A 25,098-nucleotide genomic window follows, 5' to 3' on the forward strand; every position below is an offset into this window, starting at 1 on the left:
GCTTATATTAATTGCATTAATAAAGGAAATCTCAAAAAAGCCCAGTAGAGACTTTGTTCTTTGGTTAAGTCTCTTGAAGTTTTGAATAAGCATAGCAAGCTTAGAAAGGAAAAATACAAAATATATGGTTAAAGTATTAAAGGGGCACCAGGAAGTACAATGGAGCTGAATCCTATGTTCTAGGAGATAACAGCTTAAGGGATTTGGGAGTCAGATCCCATCCAGCTAAGTTTAGATCCAGGCATGGTGGAACACATCTTTAATCCCAGAAGGCAAAGCCAAACAGATCTCTGAGTTCAAGGCCAGCCTGGGACAAAGCAAGTTCTAGGTGAAGAAAAGCTTAAATCCAGGCATGGTGGTACACACCTTTAATCCCAGCATTATAGGAGACAGCCATGCAGATCTCTGAGTTCAAGGTCAATCTACAGAGCAAGTGCCAGGACAGCCGAGCTTAGGCAGAGTGGGAGCTAGAAAACAGGAAGCTGGTAATAGAGTAAGGAGGGGGCCATGCATGTTCCAGCCCCAGCAAGCATCAAAACATGATAGCTTCAGCCATGTGGCTCTGGCTTTAGAGTGAAAAATAGAAGGAACTACCTGGAAAATTGATGCTGGTTAGTGGGAGCTAAGAAATATGTGGTGATTAAGAAGAGACCAGCATCACTGAGGTGAAATCTTCTGGGAAGTGTTTTCTGAGTGCACAAAGAAGCCATGTTCCAGAGATAGACAAGGTTGTATTTTGTGTTACAGCTGTACTTGGTAATGTGTAAGAGTCACTCAGGTGGTACTGGTTTTGAAGGCATGAAGGAATCATGAAGAACAGCTGAGGCTTGGCACTGTGAGAGGCCAGAGAAGGCCACTGATGTAGGGGCAGCCTCAGTTGTAGTTGATGGCCCAGGGACTGAAGGGGTCATGCAAAGGTTTTGGATGCTTGGCACCATGAAGAGAGCCTATGAGACGTTATTTGTGAAGCCTAGTTACAGCAGAAGACCCCAATGTATTGGAGATGCTAGTACCATGGGATGATCACCAAGAAGAGCAGCAGCAGTGGAGTGGATCCACCTGAGCTTAGAGTGCTCCAGAGGGCAGAGCTGAAGAAGTGATGCCAGCCCTTAGGAGGACCCCGGAAGATCATGTGTGGATCCCAGACAGTGAAACAAGAAGCTGTAACATTGAAGTTGGCTTGGAGACGCCAAGATGCAAGAGCTGTGGAGTATCTCTTGAGGAATACTGCTAACAGGGAGTGGAACCAGCCCAGGCAAAGAAGTTTGTTGCATTCAACAAAGATGAAAAAGGAGTTGGAGATATGAAAACTGCTTTGACATCAGGCATGGAGATGCAGAGTTTGGAGTTTGCCCAGCTGGTTCCTGTCTTGACTCAGGAATTACAGTTAAGTGATTGGATGGACCTCAGAAGAGACTGAACTTTGGACATTTAACATTGTTGATAGTGCTAAAGACTATGGGGACTTTGGAAGTTGAACTAAATGTACTTTTTGCTATGGCTAGATATGTCCCCCATATGTACCTTTTTGCTATGGCTAGATATGGCCCCCATAGACTCATGTGTTTGAACAAGCCTACGAGGGCCAGGGAGAGGAATGTCATGCTTTGAATATACTTGACCCGGGGAGTGGCACTATTTGGACGTGTAGTCTTGTTGGCAGAGGTGTGTCACTGTGGGTGTGGGTTTTAAGACCCTCATCCTATCTTCTTGGGAGCCAGTATTCTGCTAGCAGCTTTCAGATGAAGATGTAGAACTCTCAGCTCCTCCTGCACCATGGCTGCCTGGATGCCACCAAGTTCTTGCATTGATGATAATGGACTGAACCTCTGAACCTGTAAGCCAGCCCCAATTAAATGATGTACTTTTAAGAGTTGCCTTGGTCATGGTGTCTGTTCACAGCAGTAACACCATAATTAAGACACAGGTGTAGAATAGGAGTTAAAGTCTAGCATCATGGCACTTTCATGTGTGTGCCTGAGAAACTGTACAGTTCTTCACATGTTTCATGGAAGTGCTGATGGAGAGAGCTATTTCTTTGAAATCTTTAGTTTGCAAAAATGCTTTACAGTCTTTAGGAAAGACTTGCCATCAGCTTGTTTTCTTTCATCGACTCCACTAGTCTGACTCCTAAATGTGTGTGAGCTGATTTCTGATTAGAGGTTCTATGTGCTAACATGCTACCACAAGTATGACATATGACAACCAAGAGAGCTGCCATTATCTGCCTTTAGATTCTGAACATTACCTCTCTAATTCCTTCACTGCCTCTCTGTTTCCTGTTAACTATCCCTTTCCACCCAGTCTTGTCACCGTGGGGGTCATGTCGGGGGTCAGACATACTTTCCTGGTATCCAGAGACACATACAGAAGAGACATAATGTTGTCAATGTCCCCACTGTCATCCAGAGTCACGGGTCCTGCAAGGCCTATGGGGGAGAAAGAGAGAGAGAGAGAGAGAGAGAGAGAGAGAGAGAGAGAGAGAGAGAGAGAGAGAGAATGAATATGAATGTTGGAGACCATTAATGGCTTTAGGTATGAAACCAGCAGGATCCCAATGAAGAGTTTAAAATGGATTCGAATCACTCTATAATATTCTTACCAGATGGCCCTTACCTGCTTCTTGCCCCTACTAATTGTGATTTGTGAAGGGTATTTTTATGGGGGAATGTTCATTTAGCAGGATAATCCTCTTCCTTCCATTTAGGATGTGGTAGGTTAATGATTTGCTTAATTGTCCACACTACACAAGAATATTAGCTAAACCAGTGGCCGAGAGTGTAGGCCACAGCGAGTAGTCTACATTGTACAAAGAACAAAATCACTTCACTAATGTTCGGTGGCTAAAACACTAAAAAAAGATACTCGAGTTGTTTGTTTTTCAACTTTCCAACTGCGAAATAATAGCACTGCAGACTGACCATGCAGAATGTGTGCTTCGGTGGAAAACCTTTACATGCTCAACAGGACAGCTCACTTCTGCGATGCCCAGACAGTTCAGCAGGAAAGGATGCTTCCAGAGGGCCTGAGTCCAGTCTCCAGAACCCATGTGACAAAAGGAGAGAGACAACTCCTGCCCAGTTGTCCTCTGACCTCTGCACACTGTGGTGTGTACACATGAATGTTCACTTGCATGCACAGCCCCGAACAAACAGGTAAATGTAAATTAAACCTAGCACTTATTTCATGATTACCAGACACCATCTCTGTGCTTAGAGAGTTGGCACATTCGCCATTTTCTTTCCTTCAGGATGTCATGACATAAAAACGGTTGTTTCTATTTTATTGATGAGAAATAATTTTAATCAGACTCAGAGCTATTAAAAATTTTTCTCAGGGCCATAGTGATGCATGACTAACGTGTCTCTCTGCTTCTCCGGGGAAGCGGAAACCATGTTCTGGTCAGGCCACAGCCACCGGCACAGCTTGTAGAACAGGTAGTGATTTAATCACTGTCTATCTTCTGGAGCCAACAACGGCTCACTTTGGTCTAGACAAAGGTTTTGCAGGGCAAGACTTTGAGATAATTTCTTTTTTCTTTTTCTTTTTTAAGATTTATTTATTTGTTATCTATAAGTACACTGAAGCTGTCCTCAGACACACCAGAAGAGGGCATCCGATCTCATTACAGATGGTTATGAGCCACCATGCGGTTGCTGGGATTTGAACTTAGGACCTCTGGAAGAGCAGTCAGTGCTCTTAACCGCTGAGCCATCCCTCCAGCCTCCAGATAATTTCTTAAAGTGAAATTTCTTTATAATCTTTGTCTGAGATTTGAGACAGAGACGCTTCAAGAGGAGCTTGCAGGATGGGTGTGTCAGTCTAGAAGTTGGAGGGAGGGTTGGTGTGGGGAGGAAATAGAGACTTAACATAGGAAAGGAAGGGAGATATAGTAAAATATAAAGAGATTAAAAATAAAACTAAACAAAAATAAAAATTGAACCTAAGGCAAGTGAACAGAAAGGAGATTGAGACCGGTTACTGTGTGTGAGTGTGGTGTGTGTGTGTGTGTGTAGTGTAAGTGTGGTATGTGTGTGTGTATGAGTGTGTGGTATGTGAGTGTGGTATGTGTGTATGTGTGTGTAAGAGTGTGGTGTGTGTGTATGTGTGTGTGTAAGAGTGTGTGTGTATGAGTGTGTGGTATGTGAGTGTGTATGTGTATGTGTGTGTGTGTGTGTAAGAGTGTGGTGCATGTGTGTGTGTGTGTGTGTGAGTGTTAGGGGGCCAGGAGACAAGAGGATATGGATGGAAAAGGGAATCTACTAAAACACACTTCCTTTGAAAAAGGCTGTAAATATATCTTCTATGCTAATTTACAAAATAAAAGTAAATGGCAAGTTTTTCTCTTCTTGTAGGCAGCGCAGCACTACTCGTGCAATGCTCTGTGTAAACCTGCTCGTGCATGTAGCCCCCGACCTACATGGTCATTCTGCAACACCCCATGAACACGCACTGCTGCAGCGTGAGCTGCAGTCTAGTTACACATCACAGCATCCCCCAAAGTTTATGCAACGGTCTTTCCTTCCATTGAGCTCCAGGGTCGTTAGCAATTGACGCCTGTCTTGGTGGTCTCCCTATACCCCCTCCCAGAGCCTGCATTTCTTTGACTTTGCCCATGAGATGGGTACCTTGAAAAGTGAGATTCCTGAATGCGCGAGCAAACTTGGGACCGGTGACAGATTCTCCATTTTCAAGAAACGTCTGCAGCATGTGTCCAAACAGCAAGGTTCCTTCCAAGTAAGCGAGAGAAAAGTCACTTCTTCCCTAAATGAGAAGGAGAAGATGCCTTTTAATGAGAAAAGGGGCTGGGTCTGGGACCTGGAGTAGATATCCTTGGGAAACATGATAAAACAAATTCAGAGGATCGAGAAGCACGACAGTGAGGAAGACTTGGGAAACACCTGCTCGGGCCAGGGTTCCGCTGTCCCAGTTTCACCTTCTCCTGGGATTAATAAACTAAAGCCCTGCCTTTAGAGGAGGACCTAGACGGCCTTGGCTTCCCTCTTGTGATGGTGAAATACACAGGTAGCTGCGAAAGTCAAATCCGCCATTTAAACATCCATATGGGATTTCACGCAGAAATGCTATTTGCTTTAAGTTAATGTTTTCACTAGAGTGTAAAAGAGAAAACCAGAGCCCAGAAAATAACCGCTGCCTCTGGCCCCCAGAGTGGGATGTGCGGGGCTTTGGTTGGCTGATGCATCACTGACTGTGCTTTGACGCTGGTTCTGCGCATCACTTCAGACCCCTAACCTTTGTCCTGGTAAAATAATAGAGTTAGCATCCCTCTGCCTTTGCATCCACTTCGTGATGGTTCTCAGGATCAGGAACTGAAAGTTCTCGCCCCACTGAAGCCAGGTAGGTTCTGCTCTCTCATGCACTTTGGAACTCCCTTCTGTCCACACCACAGGACAACTCAAGTAATTTGCACTTGGAATGCATTTTGCAAAAAACATTAATAACAACAACAACAACAACAACAATAAAGCTCCTGTTTTTTGTTTTTTTCTGAAACCATCATTTCCTGACATTTATTTTTGACGGAGGGGGATACACATGGAGGTCAGAGGACAACTTCTGAGACTCCTGCCTCTCCTTCCACTTTGTGGGACCCCAGGATCAAACTCAGGTGATCAGACATGGCAGGTGTCTGTATTCACTGAAATATGTGGCCAGCCACAAAGATCATCATCATTTCATGGGATGAACAGAACTCTAAGATCTTGCATTAAAGGCGCTTACAACCCTTAATTTTGGCAGGTTCATACCTGGAGCATGTGGAATAGATGGTCTAGGAAGAGGGGCGGTGCCCACCCTCCTTACAGTGCTCAGGCATTCACCTGCCATTAAAAAGTTACTTGGGGGTCTCTGGGCCACCCCCTCATCCATTTCTATAGCCTCTCTCAACAGAGAGCAGAAGGCAGAGGACAAACTGCATCTCATTGAAGCTCAGTGACTGACAGAGCCTAATGTGTCCTAGAAGCTCTGCAGTAGAAGATGGTGACCATGATTTAATGGGTAAGTGGAGGTCCTTGTTCTGGGACAAGTGCCGAACTAGGTAGGGTACTGAGACATTAAGAATGCATTAGGTCCATCCCATAATCAGCCACCAAACACAGACACTATTGCATATGCCAGCAAGATCTTGCTGAAAGGACCCTGATATAGCTATCTCTGTGAGGCTATGCCAATGCCTGGCAAATATAGAATTGGATGCCCACAGTCATCTATAGGATAGAACACAGAGACCCCAATGGAGGAGCTAGAGAAATTACCCAAGGAACTGAAGGGGTCTGCAACCCTATAGGTGGAACAACAACATGAACTAACCAGTACCTGAGCTCGTGTCTCTAGCTGCATATGTAGCAGAAGATGGCCTAGTCAGTCATCGTTGGGAAGAGAGGCCCCTTGGTCTTGCAAACTTTATATGCCCCATACAGGGGAACACCAGGGCCAAGAAGTGGGAGTGGGTGGGCAGGGGAGCAGAGTGGGGGGAGGGTATAGGGAACATTCAGGATAACATTTGAAATATAAATGAAGAAAATATCTAATAAAATAAGTTAAAAAAAGAATACATTAAGCATCCCCCACCCCGGACAACGGCCAACTTCACTATGATGGACGACACTGTGATGTCTCCACCTAGGAGTGCTTATTTCTAAACAAAGCCTGAGGACCCGAGTTCAGATCCCCAGGACCCTTATAAAAGGCTAGAGGTAGTGGTTCACATCTGTCACCCCAGCATTTGGTGGGTGGGGCTTGAGGTCAGAGCAGGACTAGAGTGAATTCCTGGAGCTCTTTAACCATCGACTTCAGCTGCATTCCCGATCTCTAGGGCCACTGGGGAGCCTGTCTCAAAATTTAAGTACAGCAGGCCAGAGATGGCTCAGTGGTTAAGACCACTTGCTAGTCTTGCAGAGGACCTAAGTTCAGTTCCTGCAACCAACTGACTCACAACTGCCTATAGCTTTAGTTTTACGGGATCCGGTGACTTCTTCTGGCCTTGGCAATCATCCTAGCACACATGGTATTCTCATTCTCTCTCTCTCTCTCTCTCTCTCTCTCTCTCTCTCTCTCTCACACACACACACACACACACACACACACACAAATAAGTAAATAGATAGATACATAGATACATAGACAGACAGACAGACAGATAGATAGAAGGCAATCAATAGAGGAAGGCAATTCACTTTTGGCTTCCACATGCATGTGCACATACAAACACACACACCTCTGCACAATGAGCACACATACAAACATAAGAATCCGAGTGTGAATAGGAGACTACCATGCTCTGCATTATCTTTAACGAATACTTACATAAATACATTCACAGACAACAACTCACCGCTGAAACCCTCCCGGCGACAGAGGCGTTTGAGATGGACTGCTCAGAAGGCAGTGTCAGGACGAGGACGTTGTCCATATACTCAGGAGCTGTGGCGTTATCCTCAAAGTAATGGTTACTAGCGTAAAAACATAGGTTCTTCATAAAAATTAGCATCCCATAGGGATGGGAATTAACATAAGCTTCGAAAATCGTGGCGGTGGTTGTTGTTTTAAGTGTAGCTATCAGCAAAGCTTTCTACTTTCCCCAGTTCTAATCCCTTCTCCACCCGCTACAGTGAAAGACAGGATTTAGGCCGCTCTTCCTATTAACTGAGGGTGTAAAGGAACTCATTATACCCACCCTGTGAGGGAATGTTTGTATTTGCTGTTAAAGCCTAATGACCCTTGACTTCTGCAAGAAAACTTCCTTTCCCTAAGGATGCAAAACAAGTTGGAAATACAAGTTGGATATGGGATATTGAATTACTCTGCACAATGCACTGTAGTGTAGGATGCTATCATCTGCTCAGGGATGAACTGATAATGGCAGATTTAAGACATTTTCTCTGATAAGGCAAGTCTCCTGGTGTGTGTGTGTGTGTGTGTGTGTATATATACTCCTGTGTGTGAGTGTGGACACACTTGTACCTGTGGAGGTCAGAGGACAACCCCAGCTGTGAGTCCTTGCCTCCTAGCTTGTCTGAGGTCTCTTTTTGTTGAGACTGCAAGCTTCAGCATGTGGGACTAATTAGCTCACAGGGTATGTATCATCAGCCCATAGACAACACTGGGCACTCTGCACACTGAGATCGCTCTGAGCCACCCAGGGTCCCGGTGCTTCCCAATCATGTGGGTGCAAACAGGGTGGCTCATCAGACTGCCAGAATTAGGGAGACCACCATTTCATACTCAATCTGCTCTGTGCGGACCTCTGTATTGTTCTTAGGATAACTATATTGATCTTACCCTAAAAGACAGGAGCCCTAAGTCTCATTTCACAATTCCACTTAATCTCAAAATGCTAACACATTCCCACAGAACCCCAAGCAGCAGAGTTACAAGCCAAGCACATTAGGTTTACTTGGGTCTGACCTTGCTCTGGAAACTGCCACGTGTTCCTTGAACAGGCGTCACAAAGGAACGCCAGCACAGGTGGCTGAGAATGAAATCCTACCAAGCTGGCCACACTGACAACTCCCTCCTCATGGCAAACCACCAACTCGAGGGTGGGAGGGAAACTCTGAGAACATTGATCGCCCTCTTTCCCAAGCGTCTACAGCTAGCTAGATGGATTGCTTATCTTCATGAACATTCAATTGTCCACCAGGCCTGCACTTCCAGAACTCCCTCTCATGCTGGGAAAAGTGTGTTTAGTACCAGGAGATGACTAGGCGGGTCCAGGAGAGCCCTGCAGCAGATGAAGGCACACAGGTAATGATTAATGACCCAGGGAGATAAGTGGGTCATATGATGCACCTGTGGGACAAGGGGCACAGGTGGACCGCTGGCACCTCCTCCAGGTGTGCTCCAACCTAAGGGCTGCTTTTGGCACTGTTAGTAAAGTGGTTCCTCTGTCTGTCTGTCTCTGTCTCTCTCTGTCATGGTTTTCTCTGCTCAGTGTCAGAGACGCATAGAGAAAGGGACCATCCCCGAGTAACTGTCCCACTGAGGATAAAGAGTAACTGTACAGATCAGATCTCCTTGTCTCCAACTTTAGTCTTTCCAAAGGTGGCTGATGAAAAACATAATCTGAGGCCAAAGACCCTTGGCAACTCCAGCACAGGAGCGAGCCCTATCTCCCCAGGGAAACCACTGTCCAGGTCTTAGCTGCAGGATCGTTTCCTGAACAAAGGAGACTCGTATACTGTGGGCATCCTCGACTGCCCAGATGCGGGGACTGCATATTTGGATGCCTGTCAGGCGTCAAGGAATACATCTCTGCTTAAGGTCACAGATGACTAGGTAAACATGAAGGTATTGTGAGAAAGCGATGAGACTTCAGTTCAAATGCGGCCATCATGGCAGCTGCCCACACAAGAGAGAGGGGGCTGTTTCGGTAGCCATTGACGCACTTCCTTTCTGAAGGAGGAGGCCTTCCCGAGCATTATACCAACCTGAACAGATCTACCAGAATGACAACAGTGTCTTCAGCCACTTGGAGGTCGCCTTTCACATTATAGAAGCTTTCTGGGGTGCCACACATAACAACCACTGCAAGAAAGCAAGACAAAGTGGCAGGTGATGGTGGACACATGAAGCAGGAGTGACAGCTTTCCTGATCTGAGCCGGACATAGTCATGCTATTTGTGGTTGTTTTCCTTCCTTCCTTCCTTCCTTCCTTCCTTCCTTCCTTCCTTCCTTCATTCCTTCTTTCTTTCTTTCTTTCTTTCTTTCTTTCTTTCTTTCTTTCTTTCTTTCTTTCTTTCTTAATTTCCTTTGAGTCAGAGTTTCACTGTATATTCCAGACTGACTTTGGACTTACTACATAGTCCAGGATGGCTTCTAATTCATAGCAATCCTCCTGCCTCAGCTTCTGAGTGCTAGGATTTCCAGCATGTAACACCACACCTGTCTCTCATTTTGCCTTTTAAGGATTAATCTCAAGTTCCCAAAGCTCTTCTGCCTCATTTTGCATTTAGTTACGGAGTCCGGATTGAGCTGTGTGGAATCTCTAAAATAGAAGATGATCCCAATGGGGCTAAAGGAAAGATGATGGAAAAGGTTCCTGAGTAGGACTCACGTTTTTTGAGCCCTGCTACACTTAATGTATAGTCTCTTGCCCTACGTGGGAGTGATATTTCCAAATGCTATTTTCTTCAATGGATGGACCACACCTCATAATCTGTACATGTGTTTGAAAGGGGAATGTGAGAATAGTTTATAACATCCTAAGCAACCATCTTTGGGCTGTGTCTGTAGCTTTTTAACTCAGAGCCGGATCTTAGAAACTTGAGTGATGGAACCACTCTGAATCTACTGTGAATCTAGCTGCTGTCTGTGTGTGTTACGGGTGCGGGAAGGGTTAGAGCTTCCGTGGATTTGTGCTGTTGTTTCGAGGTAGGGTCTCACCATGTAGGTGGGGGTATGTGCTGTTGTTTAGAGGTAGGGTCTCACTATGTAGATGGCTGTCCTGGAATGTGCTACATAGAATGGGCTGGCCTCACGCCATCTCAGAAATGCTGGGGTTAGCAAAAGGCATGTACTGCCATATAGACGTTTGTTAGATTTCTTATAAGCTGTGCCACCCGGGTGACCTATAAACTCCCTAAGATCATGAATGGCATTTGTTTCCCCCACCCCCACCCCATATCTTGGTTGTCTGGTAAGTTCCTGAAATAACAAATACTTGGTTAAAGCAGTAAGTGATTGTTTGAATAATGTTGGGCAACTTGCCAAGCAAGGGTCTTCCCTCACAGGAAATCACCACAGTTCGTTCATTACTTCTGATGTGCTCTTGATCGGGAAGGGAATTCCCTGCACACTATAGCCGATCATTTAACAGTTTGATGAGAAAGCGTGTATCCACCAGCCTTTCACACCCAGCCTTTAGCTCCTGGACTTGTGAGCCCTGCACCAGGAAACTGGGGAGCTTGGTCATCTTTGCTTGCTTTGTGATTCTGTTTAAGGGGTTACATAACAATAGTTCTGGCCAGGAGATCATGGTTGAGAACCATGGTTTGAGCTCTAGTCACAAATCCAGTCATACATTGGATTTCTGATGGGATTAAAAACTCAAAGACCACTCAGTAGGAATTGAGAGTCTGCATGAAGCCTCCCGGTGATTTCCTGGGGAGAGACACTTCTCATAGAGTAGCCCTAACGCACATTACAGGGAATTTTGAAAGACAAAGAACCCAGAAAAACTACATCTTGGTTGTTGGAAGTTGCAGAGGAAGCAAGCAAGCAGTTTAACAAGAGCCAGGAACACGCAGTTAGCTGAGGCATTTGAACCCTGAGATTCTAGAAGAGGGTTGGGTGCTTTCCTGCGAAAGGGCACTTCAGAAGTAAAGAACGAACTGCGAAGATTTCCTCTCAGGGAAAGTTAAAGAATCACTTGCTGCCATGACTAAGTATTTGTTATTTTAAGAACTTGCCAGTTGCCAGCAGTGGTGGTGCATGCCTTTAATTCCAGCACTTGGGAGGTAGAGGCAGTCAGATTTCTGAGTTCAAGACCAGCCTGGTCTACAGAGTGAGTTCCAGGGCTATACAGAGAAACCCTGTCTTGAACCCCACACCCCACCCCCAAAAAAGAACTTTCCAGTCAAGTAAGATCTGGGGAGCATAAAACCATTCACAATCCTAAAGATCGTGACTAGACAAGATGGAGAACTGCCCCGTTACATGGTTGATCTGCGGTAGGTTGTGGTCCCTGTGGGTTTATGAAGGATGGATATTGGGTTAGTATCTATGTCCATTTCACCAGTGTTTGCTTTATGTCATTCTTCTCCCAGAGAGCTAGGTTTAGTCAACAGGAATGACAAAATGGCGAAGTTGTTTGCAAACAAGCAACTTGGAGGCAGGCCGTGAGGGCAACGCTACGGAGACATTGTCCTAAAGGACTCTGAGGGAGGCAGCGGCCATGAGGGAGGCTCTGTTGCTGTCTTACCATTGCTCTTCCTGTTATGGCCTGTTAAGATTTCCTGGAACTGTTCACTGCGCCTCAGTACATCCTTAAAGCTGAGCACCTCAGAAAAATAGGACACCCCGGCCTCCAGAGCATTGAGGTACCTGGAGCAGGGAGAGAGAAGCTTTGAGTTGGCTTTGCTTCCTCATGGCCACACCACCTTCAATCTCTACCTATCTATCATCTATCTATCTATCTATCTATCTATCTATCTATCTATCTATCTATCTATCATCTATCTATCTATTATCTATCATCTATCTATCATCTATCTATCTATCTATCTATCTATCTATCTATCTATCTATCTATCATGTATCTATCTATCATCTATCTATCTATTATCTATCTATCTATTATCTATCTGTCTATCTATTTATCTATCATCTATCTATTATCTATCTATCTATCTATCTATCTATCATCATCTATCTATCTATCATCTATCTATCTATCTATCTATCTATCATCTATCTATCTATCATCTATCTATCTATCTATCTATCTATCTATCTATCTATCTANTCTATCTATCATCTATCTATCTATCTATCTATCTATCATCTATCTATCTATCATCTATCTATCTATCTATCTATCTATCTATCTATCTATCTACCTACCCACTTCTGTGCTGGAGTCTTTATCTAACACCCAGGCCCTCTCTCTGTTACTAGATAGTGCCCACCAAGATGCCTTTGCTTTGTATTGTGGCTATTTAGTCTAGGCAGAGTATGGGGGGGGGAGTTTTAGGGATTCTTTGTGTGTGTACAAGTTGTAGACATTTGAGGGGTCCCTTCTACAGTCTCCCTACTGCTATAGGGAGCAAGAAGGCTCTAGCTTGCATTATACCCCAGAAGCCCCTGAAACGATATAGTGTAAAACTTCAGAGCTGGTAAAATGATGTCTGTCCCTGTGTGCATTGGATGTTTGTATATTCCATTTTCATACCAAGTTTCTAGGGTGAGCTCCTGGGGTTGTTGGCCATGGATTCCCAGATGTGCATGCCTGGTGACACCCCATCATAAGCCTTTAAGGCTCTGTGGAGAGAGACGGTGGAACCGACTAGCTTCCCGAGTCACCTCCACCACTTTTACTGGTGTTGTGGGAGCTTATGCTATTTTAAAATGATGTTTCATCTATGTATGTTGTGGTATGTGTGCATGTGTGAACACACATGCATGTGTCACACAGCACGTGTGACAATCTGATGACAATTTGCAGGAATCGGTTCTCTTCCTCCAACACGTGAGTCCCAGGGATTAAGGCTGAGTCATCAGGCTTGGGCAGCAAGTCCCTCTGTACACCGAGCTGCCTCTCGGGGACAGACTTATGCTTTTTACCAGCACTTGCTCTCCCCTGTCCCCCTTCCTCTCTATGTGAGAAAATGTGAGAGACATACTTTCTAACTGCTGCCTGGTTAGGGCAGAACACACCTTCTCCAGTGCTATATCTTCCACAGTAGTGCAGAAACATTGACTTCTAGCTTTCCTTTGTATCCTCTAGAAACAGGATCCGATGTGTTTGTCTTTAGAGGACTTACTATGGGGAATCATTAAGACTAACAAGAATTCACTTTCCTAGGCAGAGTGCTGCAAATGTGGTCTATACTGAGTAGTCACACGATACTTGATTCCTTTTGCCTCTTTGATGGGTAAGAAAGCGGACTGGCGTCTATTTCAACGGTGTCCCTGATGAAAGTGACATACCTCCATGGCAATGCACTGATCACCAGCCTTCCTTACCAGAAACAATCTTCAGGCTCCGATCCATTCTTGTAGACATAGGAAGAGTTCCAGGAAAAGGGTTTGAAGGATGCATTGTTGACTTTCCAGAAATCAACCAAGAAGTACATCAGCTTCCTGGCTGGAGGCAGGATCCTGGTTAGAGTTTCCTTATAGTCACAGGACAATCCAAAACTTCCAGCGGAAATCATGGGATAGTTCAGCTCTGTGTCAAGGCTGTGGTAAAAGTGAGAGAGGGAGCAATGCCAAGGTTAACTCCAATGGCACAGAGAAGAGCCCCCCCCCCCAATTCCTCCTTTTTAACATACAGGCATGAATGGTAAGAATGAAAAGGGGACAGTAAAACATGTGTCCGGGTAACTTTAAAAATAACAGTGATTGCCCATATTCTGTGTTTACAGGGAAATGGCTACATGCTGGATCACATTGATTTGTTTCCAAATGACTTCTCATGCTCTCCGGGCTGGAAACTGTGAGCCAGGAGGGAGACTGAAAAGTACATGCTAAACAACCATGGCCACTGGTTACGAGTTTGGTTAGAGGACACAAGCTAGAGCCCGCTGGGAAAAGGGAACGACACTTGAGGAACTGCCTCCAGCAGTGGGACTGTAGGCAAGTCTGTGAAGCCTTTTCTTGATTGATTATTTAGGTGGGAGGACCCAGCCCATTGTGGGCAATATCATCCCTCAGCTGGCGGTCCTGGGTTGTATAAGAAAGCAGACTGAGGGGGCTGGTGAGATGGCTCAGCGGGTAAGAGCACCGATTGCTCTTCCGAAGGTCCTGAGTTCAAATCCCAGTAACCACATGGTGGCTCACAACCATCTGTAAAGAAATCTTCTGGAGTGTCTGAAGACAGCTACAGAGTACTTACATATAATTAATAAAAAAAAATGTTTAAAAAAAAAAGAAAGAAAAAGAAAGCAGACTGAGCAAGTCATGGGGAGCAAGCCAGTAAGCAGCACCCCTCCATGGCCTCTGCATCGGGTCCTGCTTCCAGGCTCCTGCCCTGTGTGAGTTCCTGTCCTGACTTCTCCCCATTATGTACTGCGAGCTGAAATAACTCCTTTCCTTCCCAAGTTGCTTTTGGTCATGGAATTATCACGGCAACAGAAAGCAAACTAGAAGAGCCATCGTAACTGTGATCAAATGGGAAGTGTACCTGTGTCTTTTCTTCCTACCAGTGCTTGCTTTGTCCCTCTGCGATGGCTAGTTTTATGTCAGCTTGACACAAGCTAAGTCATGCGAGAAGAGGGAATCTCACCTTTATATCTTTTTATCTTTAGATCATTATATCCTCATAAGATCTGGCTGTAAGACAGCCTATAGAGCATTTTCTTAACTAGTTACTGATGGGGGAGGGTCCAGCCCCTTATGGGTGGTACATCTCTGGGCTGATAGTCCTGGATTCTATAAGAAATCAGGCTGAGCAAGCCAGTACACAGCACTCCTCCATGGCCTCTGCATCAGCTCCTGCTTCTAGGTTTGCACCAGTTTAAATTCCTACCTTGGCTTCCCTCAACAGACTGTGGCTCAAGATATGTAAGGGAAAAGCAGTCCAGTGACCAGCCCAACTTGGGGTCCATCTCAAGGGGAGGTTCCGAGGCCTGACAATATTACTGATGCTCTGATGTGCTTACAGACAGGAGCCTAGCATGGCTGTCCTCTGAGAGGCCCAACAAGCAGCTGACTGAGGCAGACACAGATACTTACACCCAACATTTGGATTTAAGTCGAGGACCCCTGTGGTTGAATTCGGGAAAGGCTGGAAGAAGCTGAGGAGGAGGGTGACCCCATAGGAAGACCAGCAGTCTCAACTAACTTGGACCCCAGGGATCTCTCAGACACTGAGCCACCAACCAGGCAGCATACACTACTGGTCTGAGGTCCCCTACAGCAGAGGACTGCCAGGTCTGGCCTCAGTGGGAGAAGACATGCCTAACCCTCAAGAACTTGAAGCCCTAGGGAGTGCAGAGGGGGGGGGGCATCCTCTTGGAGAAAGGGGAGAAGGAATGGGATGAAGAACTGTGGGAGGGGGACCAGGAGGGGGGCAACAACTGGACTGTAAAAAAAAATAAAAGTAATAAAAAATATATAAGTCAAATAAACCCTTTCTTCCTCAGGTTGCATTTGGTCATAATGATTCATCACATAAACAGTAACCCTGACTGAGACATTGTCTGAGATCCAACACAAAACTCAGACTTTTAGCCGGGCGTGGTGGCCCATGCCTTTAATCCCAGCACTTGGGAGGCAGAGGCAGGTGGATTTCTGAGTTTGAGGCCAGCCTGGTCTACAAAGTGAGTTCCAGGATAGCCAGGGCTGCACAGAGAAACCCTGTCTCGAAAAACCAAAACCAAACCAAACCAAACCAAAAAACAAAAAACTCGGTCTTTTTTCATGAAGTTATTTCCCCACTTGAAACTCAGCCCTCAAGCAGAGGTGACACCCCCGCCCTCACCCCCCCCCCCCCCGCTTTGTATTGGTCAGTGTCCCTCTCACCTCCATTTGGAAGAGCATGTTTCACTTAATTCTTTTCTGCTTGACAACACTAAACTATTTTCTCTTGGAAAGCTCTCTGGTAGTGAACCAATGTCCTGTACCCCCTTCCTCTAGAGCAATGTCGTCAGCACCTGATCCACGAGATAAGGAAGAACAAGATTCCGTGTGTGTCTCTTTGGGTGTGGAAGATGGGCTTGGAAATGCTTCTGAGTGTGCCTGACACGGTGCGCGGAGCCTCTGGGCTGCTGAGTTGCTGGGCGTGAGGCAACAGGCTGACTTCCGGTACAAACCTCAGGGGTTCGTGTCGGCCTCACAAAACCTATGCTGTTCTCTGGCTCAGTAAATGGCATTTCTTTATCCAGAAGACTGAACAAGCGAAGGCAAGGCTAGTGAGAAAAGTTGACCAGGAAATGTGAAGAATCTTGTCTAGGGAATGTATGATCTGGCAGAACAGAGCCAATTTCACTGAGTGAAATAAATTGAAGGGCTGAGGCCAAGATTTCTAAATCCAGAAAAAGATTTCCCATTCTACAATAAATCGAAGGCTGTTTTGTTTTGTTTTGTTTTGTTTTTTGTTTTTTTTCTATCTCTAAACCACGAAGGAGGTCGCACAGAGAACTTCAACAAGTTATTTCTATTCTTCTCAAATAAGCGCCTGGTTCTTTCCCCACATTTCCAAACTAGTGTCAACAGAGTTCTACTAAGACGCTCTCTCTTCTGTCTGTGTCCTAGCCACTGCCCACTTTGGGGAATTTCCTTTATTAAACTCAAGCGTTCCTCATGGCTTGCTCCCTCTAACACTCAGCTATGAGTGACTGTACCTGATTAGCTACTGCAGTCATTACACACGGATCAAAGTAGGAGGTATCTGGGGAAGGGTAAAGGCAATGATAGAGAGACGGCAAAGCACGAGGGGCCCAACATGCCTCGCTCTGTTGCCTTGGCAACACTGTTTGCCTAATCATTTAACCCTCAGCCAAAGTACTTACTACATCTGGAAGGTGGAATACGTGCACGAGGGCCCCATGAGGACACAGCCCATTTTACGATCTCTCTGTAGGAAAAGAAAGAAAGAAAGAAAGAAAAACACTAAGGCTTAAGACAAATCCAATCAACCACAGAAGAGAGGGGGGGCGGGAACACTATGAGAAATGCATTCCCAAGAGTCTGTGCGCAGAGCGGGGAGGAGCTACTCAAAGGATGGAAGTGGGAGGAGCAAGATTCTTGCTTACTTCCTCCTCCCTGTTGCTACTCTGACCCTACACAGGGTTTTATGGAGCTCAGGAGAATTTAAAACTCTGCAAAACCATGTAGATGTAAAAGATGCCCCTCACTCTGTGCATCTTGTAAAAGGGCTTCCAGAGACTACAGATTGTGAGACTACAAAACTAGAAGTTTCACATCGACCTCATGAGTCGGATCATGGATGTCAGGATGTGTCTACCATATCGACCATAGTGAGTCTCAGCCTTGGGGGGCTGGGCAGATCCTAGCACAGGGATATTGAAATCCAAGGGAGAATAAATGGTTTGGATGCTTTTATTGACTAGTATTTCATCTTTTGAGGCTTGGCTGTTCATTGGTCCATTAACTGATAGGGTTGGGCTTTTTAAATTTTGTTATTTAGTATTTTTAGCTCTTTGTATATGGTAGCTATTACTTCTCTACCAAATGGGTAGCAACGACTTTTCTCTTATTCTGAAGATTGCCTCTTCACCCAGTTAACCCGTTCCCTTTACTGTACAAATGCTTTTAATTTTGTGGGTTTCCATTTGTTGTTAGTCTTCATTCTTGAATTAGAACCCTATTCAGTGTCGTTTACCTTCAAGTGTTTTCTGTGTTTCCCAGGGACAGATTAAGAGTTTCCAGCTTTTCATACTGGTCTTAGGTCTATTTGGAGTTGGTTTTTATGCCAGGTGAGAGATAGGCATCTAGCCTTGCCTACCCATATGTGGATGCCCAGTTTCTCCAGCACCATCTGTTGAAGAGGCTGCCTTCAGTCTTTTCTCCAGTGTGTAGTTTTCACACCCTTGTCTGAAGTCAGGGGATTATAGCTGTGTGGTTTGATATCTGGATCTTCTGTGTCATTTCATTGATCCGTGTATCTGTTTTTGTTTATATGGCTCTGTAGGATAACTTAAGTTGGATATGGCGAGACCTCCAGCATTATTCTTTTTGTTCACTTTGCTTATCTGGGGTCTTTGTGCTTCCACATAAAACAAGTTGTGTGTGTGTGTGTGTGTGTGTGTTGTTGTCTGGGGTCTTTGTGCTTCCACATAAAACAAGTTGTGTGTGTGTGTGTGTGTGTGTGTGTGTGTGTGTTGTTGTTGTTGTTGTTGATGATGATGATGATGATGGTGGTGTTTTTCTATTTCTTTGAGGAATGACATTGTCATTTTAGTGTGGTTTGCATTGAATCTGTAAACTGTTGTTAAAACAGACTTTATTATTATTATTATTATTTTCTTTATTTACATTTCAAATGCTATCCCGAAAGTTCCCTATACCCCCCCCCCCGCCCCTGCTCCCCTACCCACCCACTCCCACTACTTGGCCCAGGCCTTCCCTTGTGCTGGGCCATATAAAATAAAACAGACATTTTTACAAAATTAATTCTTCCAATCCAATTCAGTTTTCTGGTGTCCTTTTTAAATTCTTTCTTCAGTGCTTTAGGTTTAACATGGTAGAAGCTTTTCACTTACTTATTTAGGTTTATTTCAAGGTATATGTTCTAGGCAATTGTGAATGGGATTGTTTTCTTGATTCCTTGTATTCATGTCTATTTCTAGCATATAAGAAGACTACTGGACTTTGTGCTAATTTTATATCAAGATACTTTAAAAAAAAGATTTATTTGTTTGTTTTATGTATACAAGTACACTGTAGCTGTCTTCAGACACATCAGATCCCATTACAGATGGTTGTAAGTCACCACGTGGTTGCTGGGAATTGAGCTCAGGAACTCTGGACGAGCAGTTGGTGCTCTTAACTGCTGAGCCATCTCTCCAGTCCCATATCAGGATACTTTACTGACAGTGTTCAGCAGCTCTGAGAGTTTTCTGGTAGAGTCTTTCGGAGCTTTCACATATGGAATCCTCCCATTTATAAATAGAATACATTGAATTCTACCTTTCCTATTTGTATCAACTCTCTCTCTCTCTCTCTCTCTCTCTCATCTTATTGCTGTATCGAAGACTTTCAACATTTTATCAGCAAATCAGCAAGAGTGGAAGATGTGGACACCTTTGTCTCTTGTTTCTCATCTTTGTAGAAATGCTTTGAGTTTTCTTCATTTACTATGATATCAACCATAGGCTTGTCATCTGTATCATTGGTTATATTGAGATATATTAACTTCTACTCCTAATATCTTCAGGGCCCTTTATCATGAAGGGATGTTGGATTTTGTCAAATGCATATATTGAGGTGGTAATGTGATTTCTGTCCTCTTGAGTCCATTTATGTGATCTATTATTTATTGATTTTTAATTATTTATTATTAAACTATTCATGAACTCACAGAAGTTCTCAACTTGTGGGTCGTGACTCCTTTGGAGGTCCCATGTCAGAGATCCTGGAGATCAGATATTTACATTATGATTCCTAACAGCAGCAGAATGCTAGCGTTATGAAGCAGCAATGAAATAATTTTATGGTTGAGATCACCACAACATGAGACACTATTAAAGGGTCGAAGTATTAGGAAGGTTGAGAACTGATCTAGAATGAAGCTAGGTTGATTACTGTGAATAGCTCTTGTGTGTGTGTGTGTGTGTGTGTGTGTGTGTGTGTGCGCGCGCATGCGCGCGCGCGTACTTTCATGCAGTCATGTCTGCCATGCCTGGTGTTTATAAGAATTCTAGGGGAGCAAGCTCAGGTCTCCTCATGCTTACAGACAAGCACTGTACTGCCTGAGCCATCTCCTCAGTTCTCTGGTATCTTCTTGAATTTAGTTGACAAGGTTTTTTGTTTGTTTGTTTGTTTGTAGAATCTTTGTGTTTATGTTCATTGGCAGATTTGCAGTAATTTTCTCTTGTTTTATTATATCTTTATCTGGTTTTGGTATCAGAACTGGCTTCATAAAGAGAGTTTGTAAGTATTTATTTCCTTTCTATTTTATGGGAATAATTTGAGAAACTGATATTAGCTTTTTAATGGTCTTGTAGAATCCTGCATTGAACCAATTTGGACCTGGACTCTTTTATTTGGAAGATTTTAAAAAACTTTTTTTGCTTCAGTTCCATCTCTCCAATTTAAACATCTCTCTTCCAATTGTTTATCCCATCTTACTCTGCTTTGTAGGTCATATAAACCTCAACATCTTAGGTTTTCTAGTTGATGAAGCTAGTTTTCAAGGCACGCCCCTCAGTTTTCTGAACTTCATTGGTGTCTGTTGTGCTATGTCCCCCTTTCACCCCTAAGTTTACTAATTCAGTTCCCCTCTCTTTCAACTAGTTTGTCTATGACTTTGTTCATCTTGCTCGTCTTTCAAAGAACTAACTTTTTGTTTTGTTGATCTTTGTATTTCATCCTTTCCTACTTAATTAACGTGAGTTCTGATCTTAATTACCCTGTCTGTTGCTAGTTCCTGCTTCTCTAGGGCTCTGAGATACATTGTTAGATTGGTGTGTGTGTGTGTGTGTGTGTGTGTGTGTGTGTGTGTGTGTGATCTTTCTGATTTTTAAATGTAAGCACTCACAGTTATGAATTTCCCTCTCAGGAATGTGTTCATTGTTTCCCCCCAGATTCTGGTATGTTGTGTTTTAATTTTCACTTGATTTTAGGAGTTTAAAAAAATTCCTCCTTAATGTCTTCAGTAATTCATTGCATAATAATGTATTGTTCAACTTCCAGGGCTCTGCCTATTCTCTGCAGTTTCTTTAGCTGTAGGCTTCTATTTTATTCCATTTGCGTTCAAATAAAGTGCAAGAAGTTATGTCAAGTTTCTTTTATTTGTTGAGGCTTGCTTTGTGTCCTAACATATTGTCTGTTTTATGAAAATTTCCACGGGCTATGAGAGGTATACACTTCACAGTGTTAGTCAGATGGGATGCTTTTTGTATGTCCCATAGGTTCATTTAATCTATTAAATCATGTAATGGCAGTGTTTTCCTGCCCCACCCCGCTTTGATCAGGATGATCTGTCTATTGGTAAGAGTAGGATTTTGAAGTCATATACAATGATAAAAAAATTTTAGACATGTATCCAAAATAATAAGTCTTTAAAAAGACAAAATTTTAAAGTAAAAATTCCCCCTATATCAAAGCATATACATACTATGTTTCAGGACACACACACACACACACACATATACACACACATATCTCTTGGGACATGTGCTATAAAGTCAGGGTACCTTCAGATCATACAGCAACATGACTGCAGCTGGTGCAGGCTATGCATTGTGTAAACAGGCCTGCATGTCTCACTGTGACCATCCCAGACTAAGAATGTGTGGCCTACACACATACAAAAGCTCCTTACGAGGCTGGAGAGATGGCTCAGCAGTTAAGAGCACTGACTGCTCTTCCGGAGGTCCTGAGTTCAATTCCCAGCAACCACACGGTGGCTCACAACGATCTGAAATGAGATCTGATGCCCTCTTCTGGTGTGTCTGAAGACAGCTACAGTGTACTTGCATAGAGTAAATAAATAAATAAATCAAAACAAAACAAAATAAAACAAAAATCAAAAGCTACTTACTGTAATTTCCCTGAGTAGGTCAAGGCCTTCACAGGTGCTGCTCCGGCAGTCACCTGACTTATGAATCAGACCGTCGGAGTAGATGAAAGTCGCATTTACAGTCACATTTAGCTCTGTTACCCAGAAATTAGGAAAAACAGGAAACCAGTGTTATGCTTCCACAATTTACCCAGCTCTGAGACAGCCCTTGCTGGTGGATTTCAAGGGACCGGGGAAAGGTGTCTGTGATGGCGAATCTCAAGTTGGCTACATTTGCCAGGAGCCCGATCCAAGCATCTGGGCACACTCGTGAGAGGTCTCTCTTGGTTGGATTTCTTTAAATGGGACACATATCCCCTTATCCAGATAATGTGAGATCAGAAGACCCACTCTAAGTCCGGGCCACTCCTGGAGGCAGCCGACATGAGGACAGAGAGGCAGGGGCGTGCCTTATTTGTCTGCTTCTCCTGGTTCTCTGGCAAACTCATCTATCCTGAGCTAATCTCTCCCTGGTGTTCGAACCCACTTCGTGAGGATCTACTGCAAACTGAAAACTAGCAGCGCGGTAGGATCTCTCTGGGACTCCCAACACCAGATGGGGACTGTTGAGGCTTCCAGTCTCGTGAGCTGTCACGAGACAGCCTTTGTTGGAGTACTCAGCCCCAGTCTGTGAGCCACTCCAATGAAAGCTTTATTAATACATAGTTGCATGTTCATTCTATCAGTTCTTTCCTTAAAGAACCCCGACTAACACAATATTCAAGTTCAGGTCTGAGACTATTCTGAGTTCCTTCTTTCTCCCTCTTCCCTCTCTTCCACCTTCCCTGCATTTATCTTTCTCTTATGTTAGAGAGATAATTCACCCATGATAGGACTCATCCATTATGAAACTATGGAATGAAAGTGTAATTTGATCATTCCAGTACATGTGTAGATTCAAGTATTCATCATCAAGTCCAGCATAAGAGTAGTTTTTATTATGTCCACAGCTCTCCTCATCTTTCCATAACCCCACATTCAGCATGTTTCCAGTATGGACTGGAATGAACTGGGAAAGTAGATAGGGACAGCATCTTGTTCTTTTGTGTTCCCAAGTTGCCGCTATAACGTGTAAGGTACAGTTCTCCTTGGTCTCTGATTATCACCCATCCGTCAGTCAACACATAGTTACTCTGTTCCTCTTCTGTTCCTTACACTTTTCTATGAGCTCACAATACAGCATTGAGTAAAATTAGTCCCTGGCTGCCTGAGGTCCACATATTCTCTGGAGATCACACAGAATGGTGCTATGGCTGATAGCATGGCGACGGGTGCCCCTTTGGGGTGCCAGGAGTTGAGAGATGTAAGAATGAGAGCCACACACATGTACAGTTTCTGAGTGTGTGTGGGGTGGGAAACAAGGAACAAAAGCCAGATGAAGATCAACCTTGGCTTGTCTCGGAATCTGCAAGGACGCCTGAACACTCGCTGCTCAGTGATCGAGGGGTAGAATAGACTTGGGGTGGTATTGGAAGAAGGTCATATCAGGCATGTATGTGCATTTCATAGTAGAATGGGATTTTTTCTGGAACATTTAAAATATATAGAAATATTATCACATCTCATTTTCACTTTAAAAGGACTTCTCTAGATTCTGATGGGAAAATAGATCATGGAGACCAAGAAGGAGAAAGAAGCAGGGAGACCAGTTAGGGGCTCTTGAATAACTTAGACGAGCTTGAAATAAACAAGTGAAAATGAATTGGGGGGATTACATGGTTGCATTTTGAAATTCGAAAGTAGGGTCAGTAAGAAAGTGTTGGTGGATGCAACTTGAGAAAAAGAGGGTGCGTGTGTCTTCAATATTTCTTGTCCTGAGAAAGTGGCTAGTGGGGAATGTTACTCTAAATCAAGGACCGAATAAGAGAGGGGAAAATTTGCGAGTGTAGTGTCGTGACTAGGGGGGTCAAGAGCTTTGGAAGAAGCCAGGTGAACACGTTGGGTGTGAGATGCCTATTAGATTCCTGAATGGATGTGACAAGCAGTTAAATATACCAATTAGGAGAAGCGCTCGTGCAGGTACACTTAGTGATTTTAAAATGACAAGAAAACACAGCCTGGCCCCAAAAGCAGCATTGGGAGCATCTTCTCATTGTCTCATGTGTAATGAAGAATGGGCGTTGACCCTGAAGCCACTATTGTATTGACTTGGACCTCCAGAGGCCAGAAGAAAACACAGGATGCCCTGGAACTGGAGTTTCCGAGAGTTGTAAGCTGCAATGTTGGAAACTGAACCCACATCCTCTGAGAACAGCCAGTGCTCTTAACAATTGACCCATCTCACTGGCCTAGAACACCATGACTCTTTATAGTCTGCATTTTCCAAAGCCAAATGGCCTGTGCTCATCCCTGCTTGGGGTGTTTAGATAACAAAGAGTTTAGGTGAAGGCAGAGGCATGATGGTAAAATCCCTGGGTGTTGCTAGGCACCACATCTTAAAGATAATAAAGAGCTGGCAGGACCATTTGAGCAAACTCTGTTCTTTAAATGATGGTCCTCTCCCAGTGACAGATAAGCTCAGGACAAATGTCTGATACCTAAGAAGAAATGGCCTTCTGGACACCAGGAAACCTCAGACATTGGTGTGGCATTATGAGTGACACTCTGTGTTCTTACACAAACCATTTGAACCTCTCTGACTTCCGTTTCCTTACACAAGAAGGTGAGGTCCAAACCAGGTTTGCCTGACATGCCATATTTCAATAATGTCTTTAAAAGAGTAAAGTCTACCCAAAACAGAAGAAAAATTTGGATCATTCAAAAGTTTGTGTCCCTAAAAGTTGAGGGTTTATCATTCTGAGAACAGAAACAACTCTGTCCTTCTGTCCTTCTATAGTTGCTGCAGAGATGTGTCTACCAAATCTAGTATAGTACATCCTTCAGTTCTGGTTACTGTTTAACCCAAGAACATTTACACTGATACTTTGTTCACTAGGAGAAGCAGCTGAGAGATGTAATTGTTTGGTAGAACTAGCTGAACTAGAGGTTGATGATTAGACTAACCAGAGAAAATCAGAGGGGAGGAGGGCATGTGGTGAGTTAAACAGATAAAATACAAGTATAGCCATAAACCCGCATATACTACTCAACAACATTTTCACACACACACACACACACACACACACACACACACACACATATATATATATATATATATATATATATATATATAT

General features: G+C 44.0%; 1 protein-coding gene across 2 annotated transcripts in view; it reads right to left on the reverse strand.

The window, feature by feature from the left end:
* The window catches only part of Gucy2c (guanylate cyclase 2C), an 81,922-nt gene that overhangs the window by 51,384 nt on the left and 5,440 nt on the right, over nucleotides 1-25,098 (reverse strand). For both annotated transcript variants that reach the window (XM_021190835.1, XM_021190836.1), the window contains exons 2-9: nucleotides 21,908-22,020; nucleotides 17,193-17,257; nucleotides 13,705-13,920; nucleotides 11,942-12,063; nucleotides 9,450-9,546; nucleotides 7,355-7,472; nucleotides 4,629-4,764; nucleotides 2,344-2,429 (exon numbers count right to left, since the gene is read on the reverse strand). In XM_021190835.1, the coding sequence (XP_021046494.1) occupies nucleotides 2,344-2,429; nucleotides 4,629-4,764; nucleotides 7,355-7,472; nucleotides 9,450-9,546; nucleotides 11,942-12,063; nucleotides 13,705-13,920; nucleotides 17,193-17,257; nucleotides 21,908-22,020 (953 nt within the window). The remainder of the gene's footprint in view (nucleotides 1-2,343; nucleotides 2,430-4,628; nucleotides 4,765-7,354; nucleotides 7,473-9,449; nucleotides 9,547-11,941; nucleotides 12,064-13,704; nucleotides 13,921-17,192; nucleotides 17,258-21,907; nucleotides 22,021-25,098) is intronic.

This window comes from Mus pahari, chromosome 2 (assembly GCF_900095145.1).
Source record: "Mus pahari chromosome 2, PAHARI_EIJ_v1.1, whole genome shotgun sequence".
In the NCBI taxonomy this organism is placed as follows: domain Eukaryota; kingdom Metazoa; phylum Chordata; class Mammalia; order Rodentia; family Muridae; genus Mus; species Mus pahari.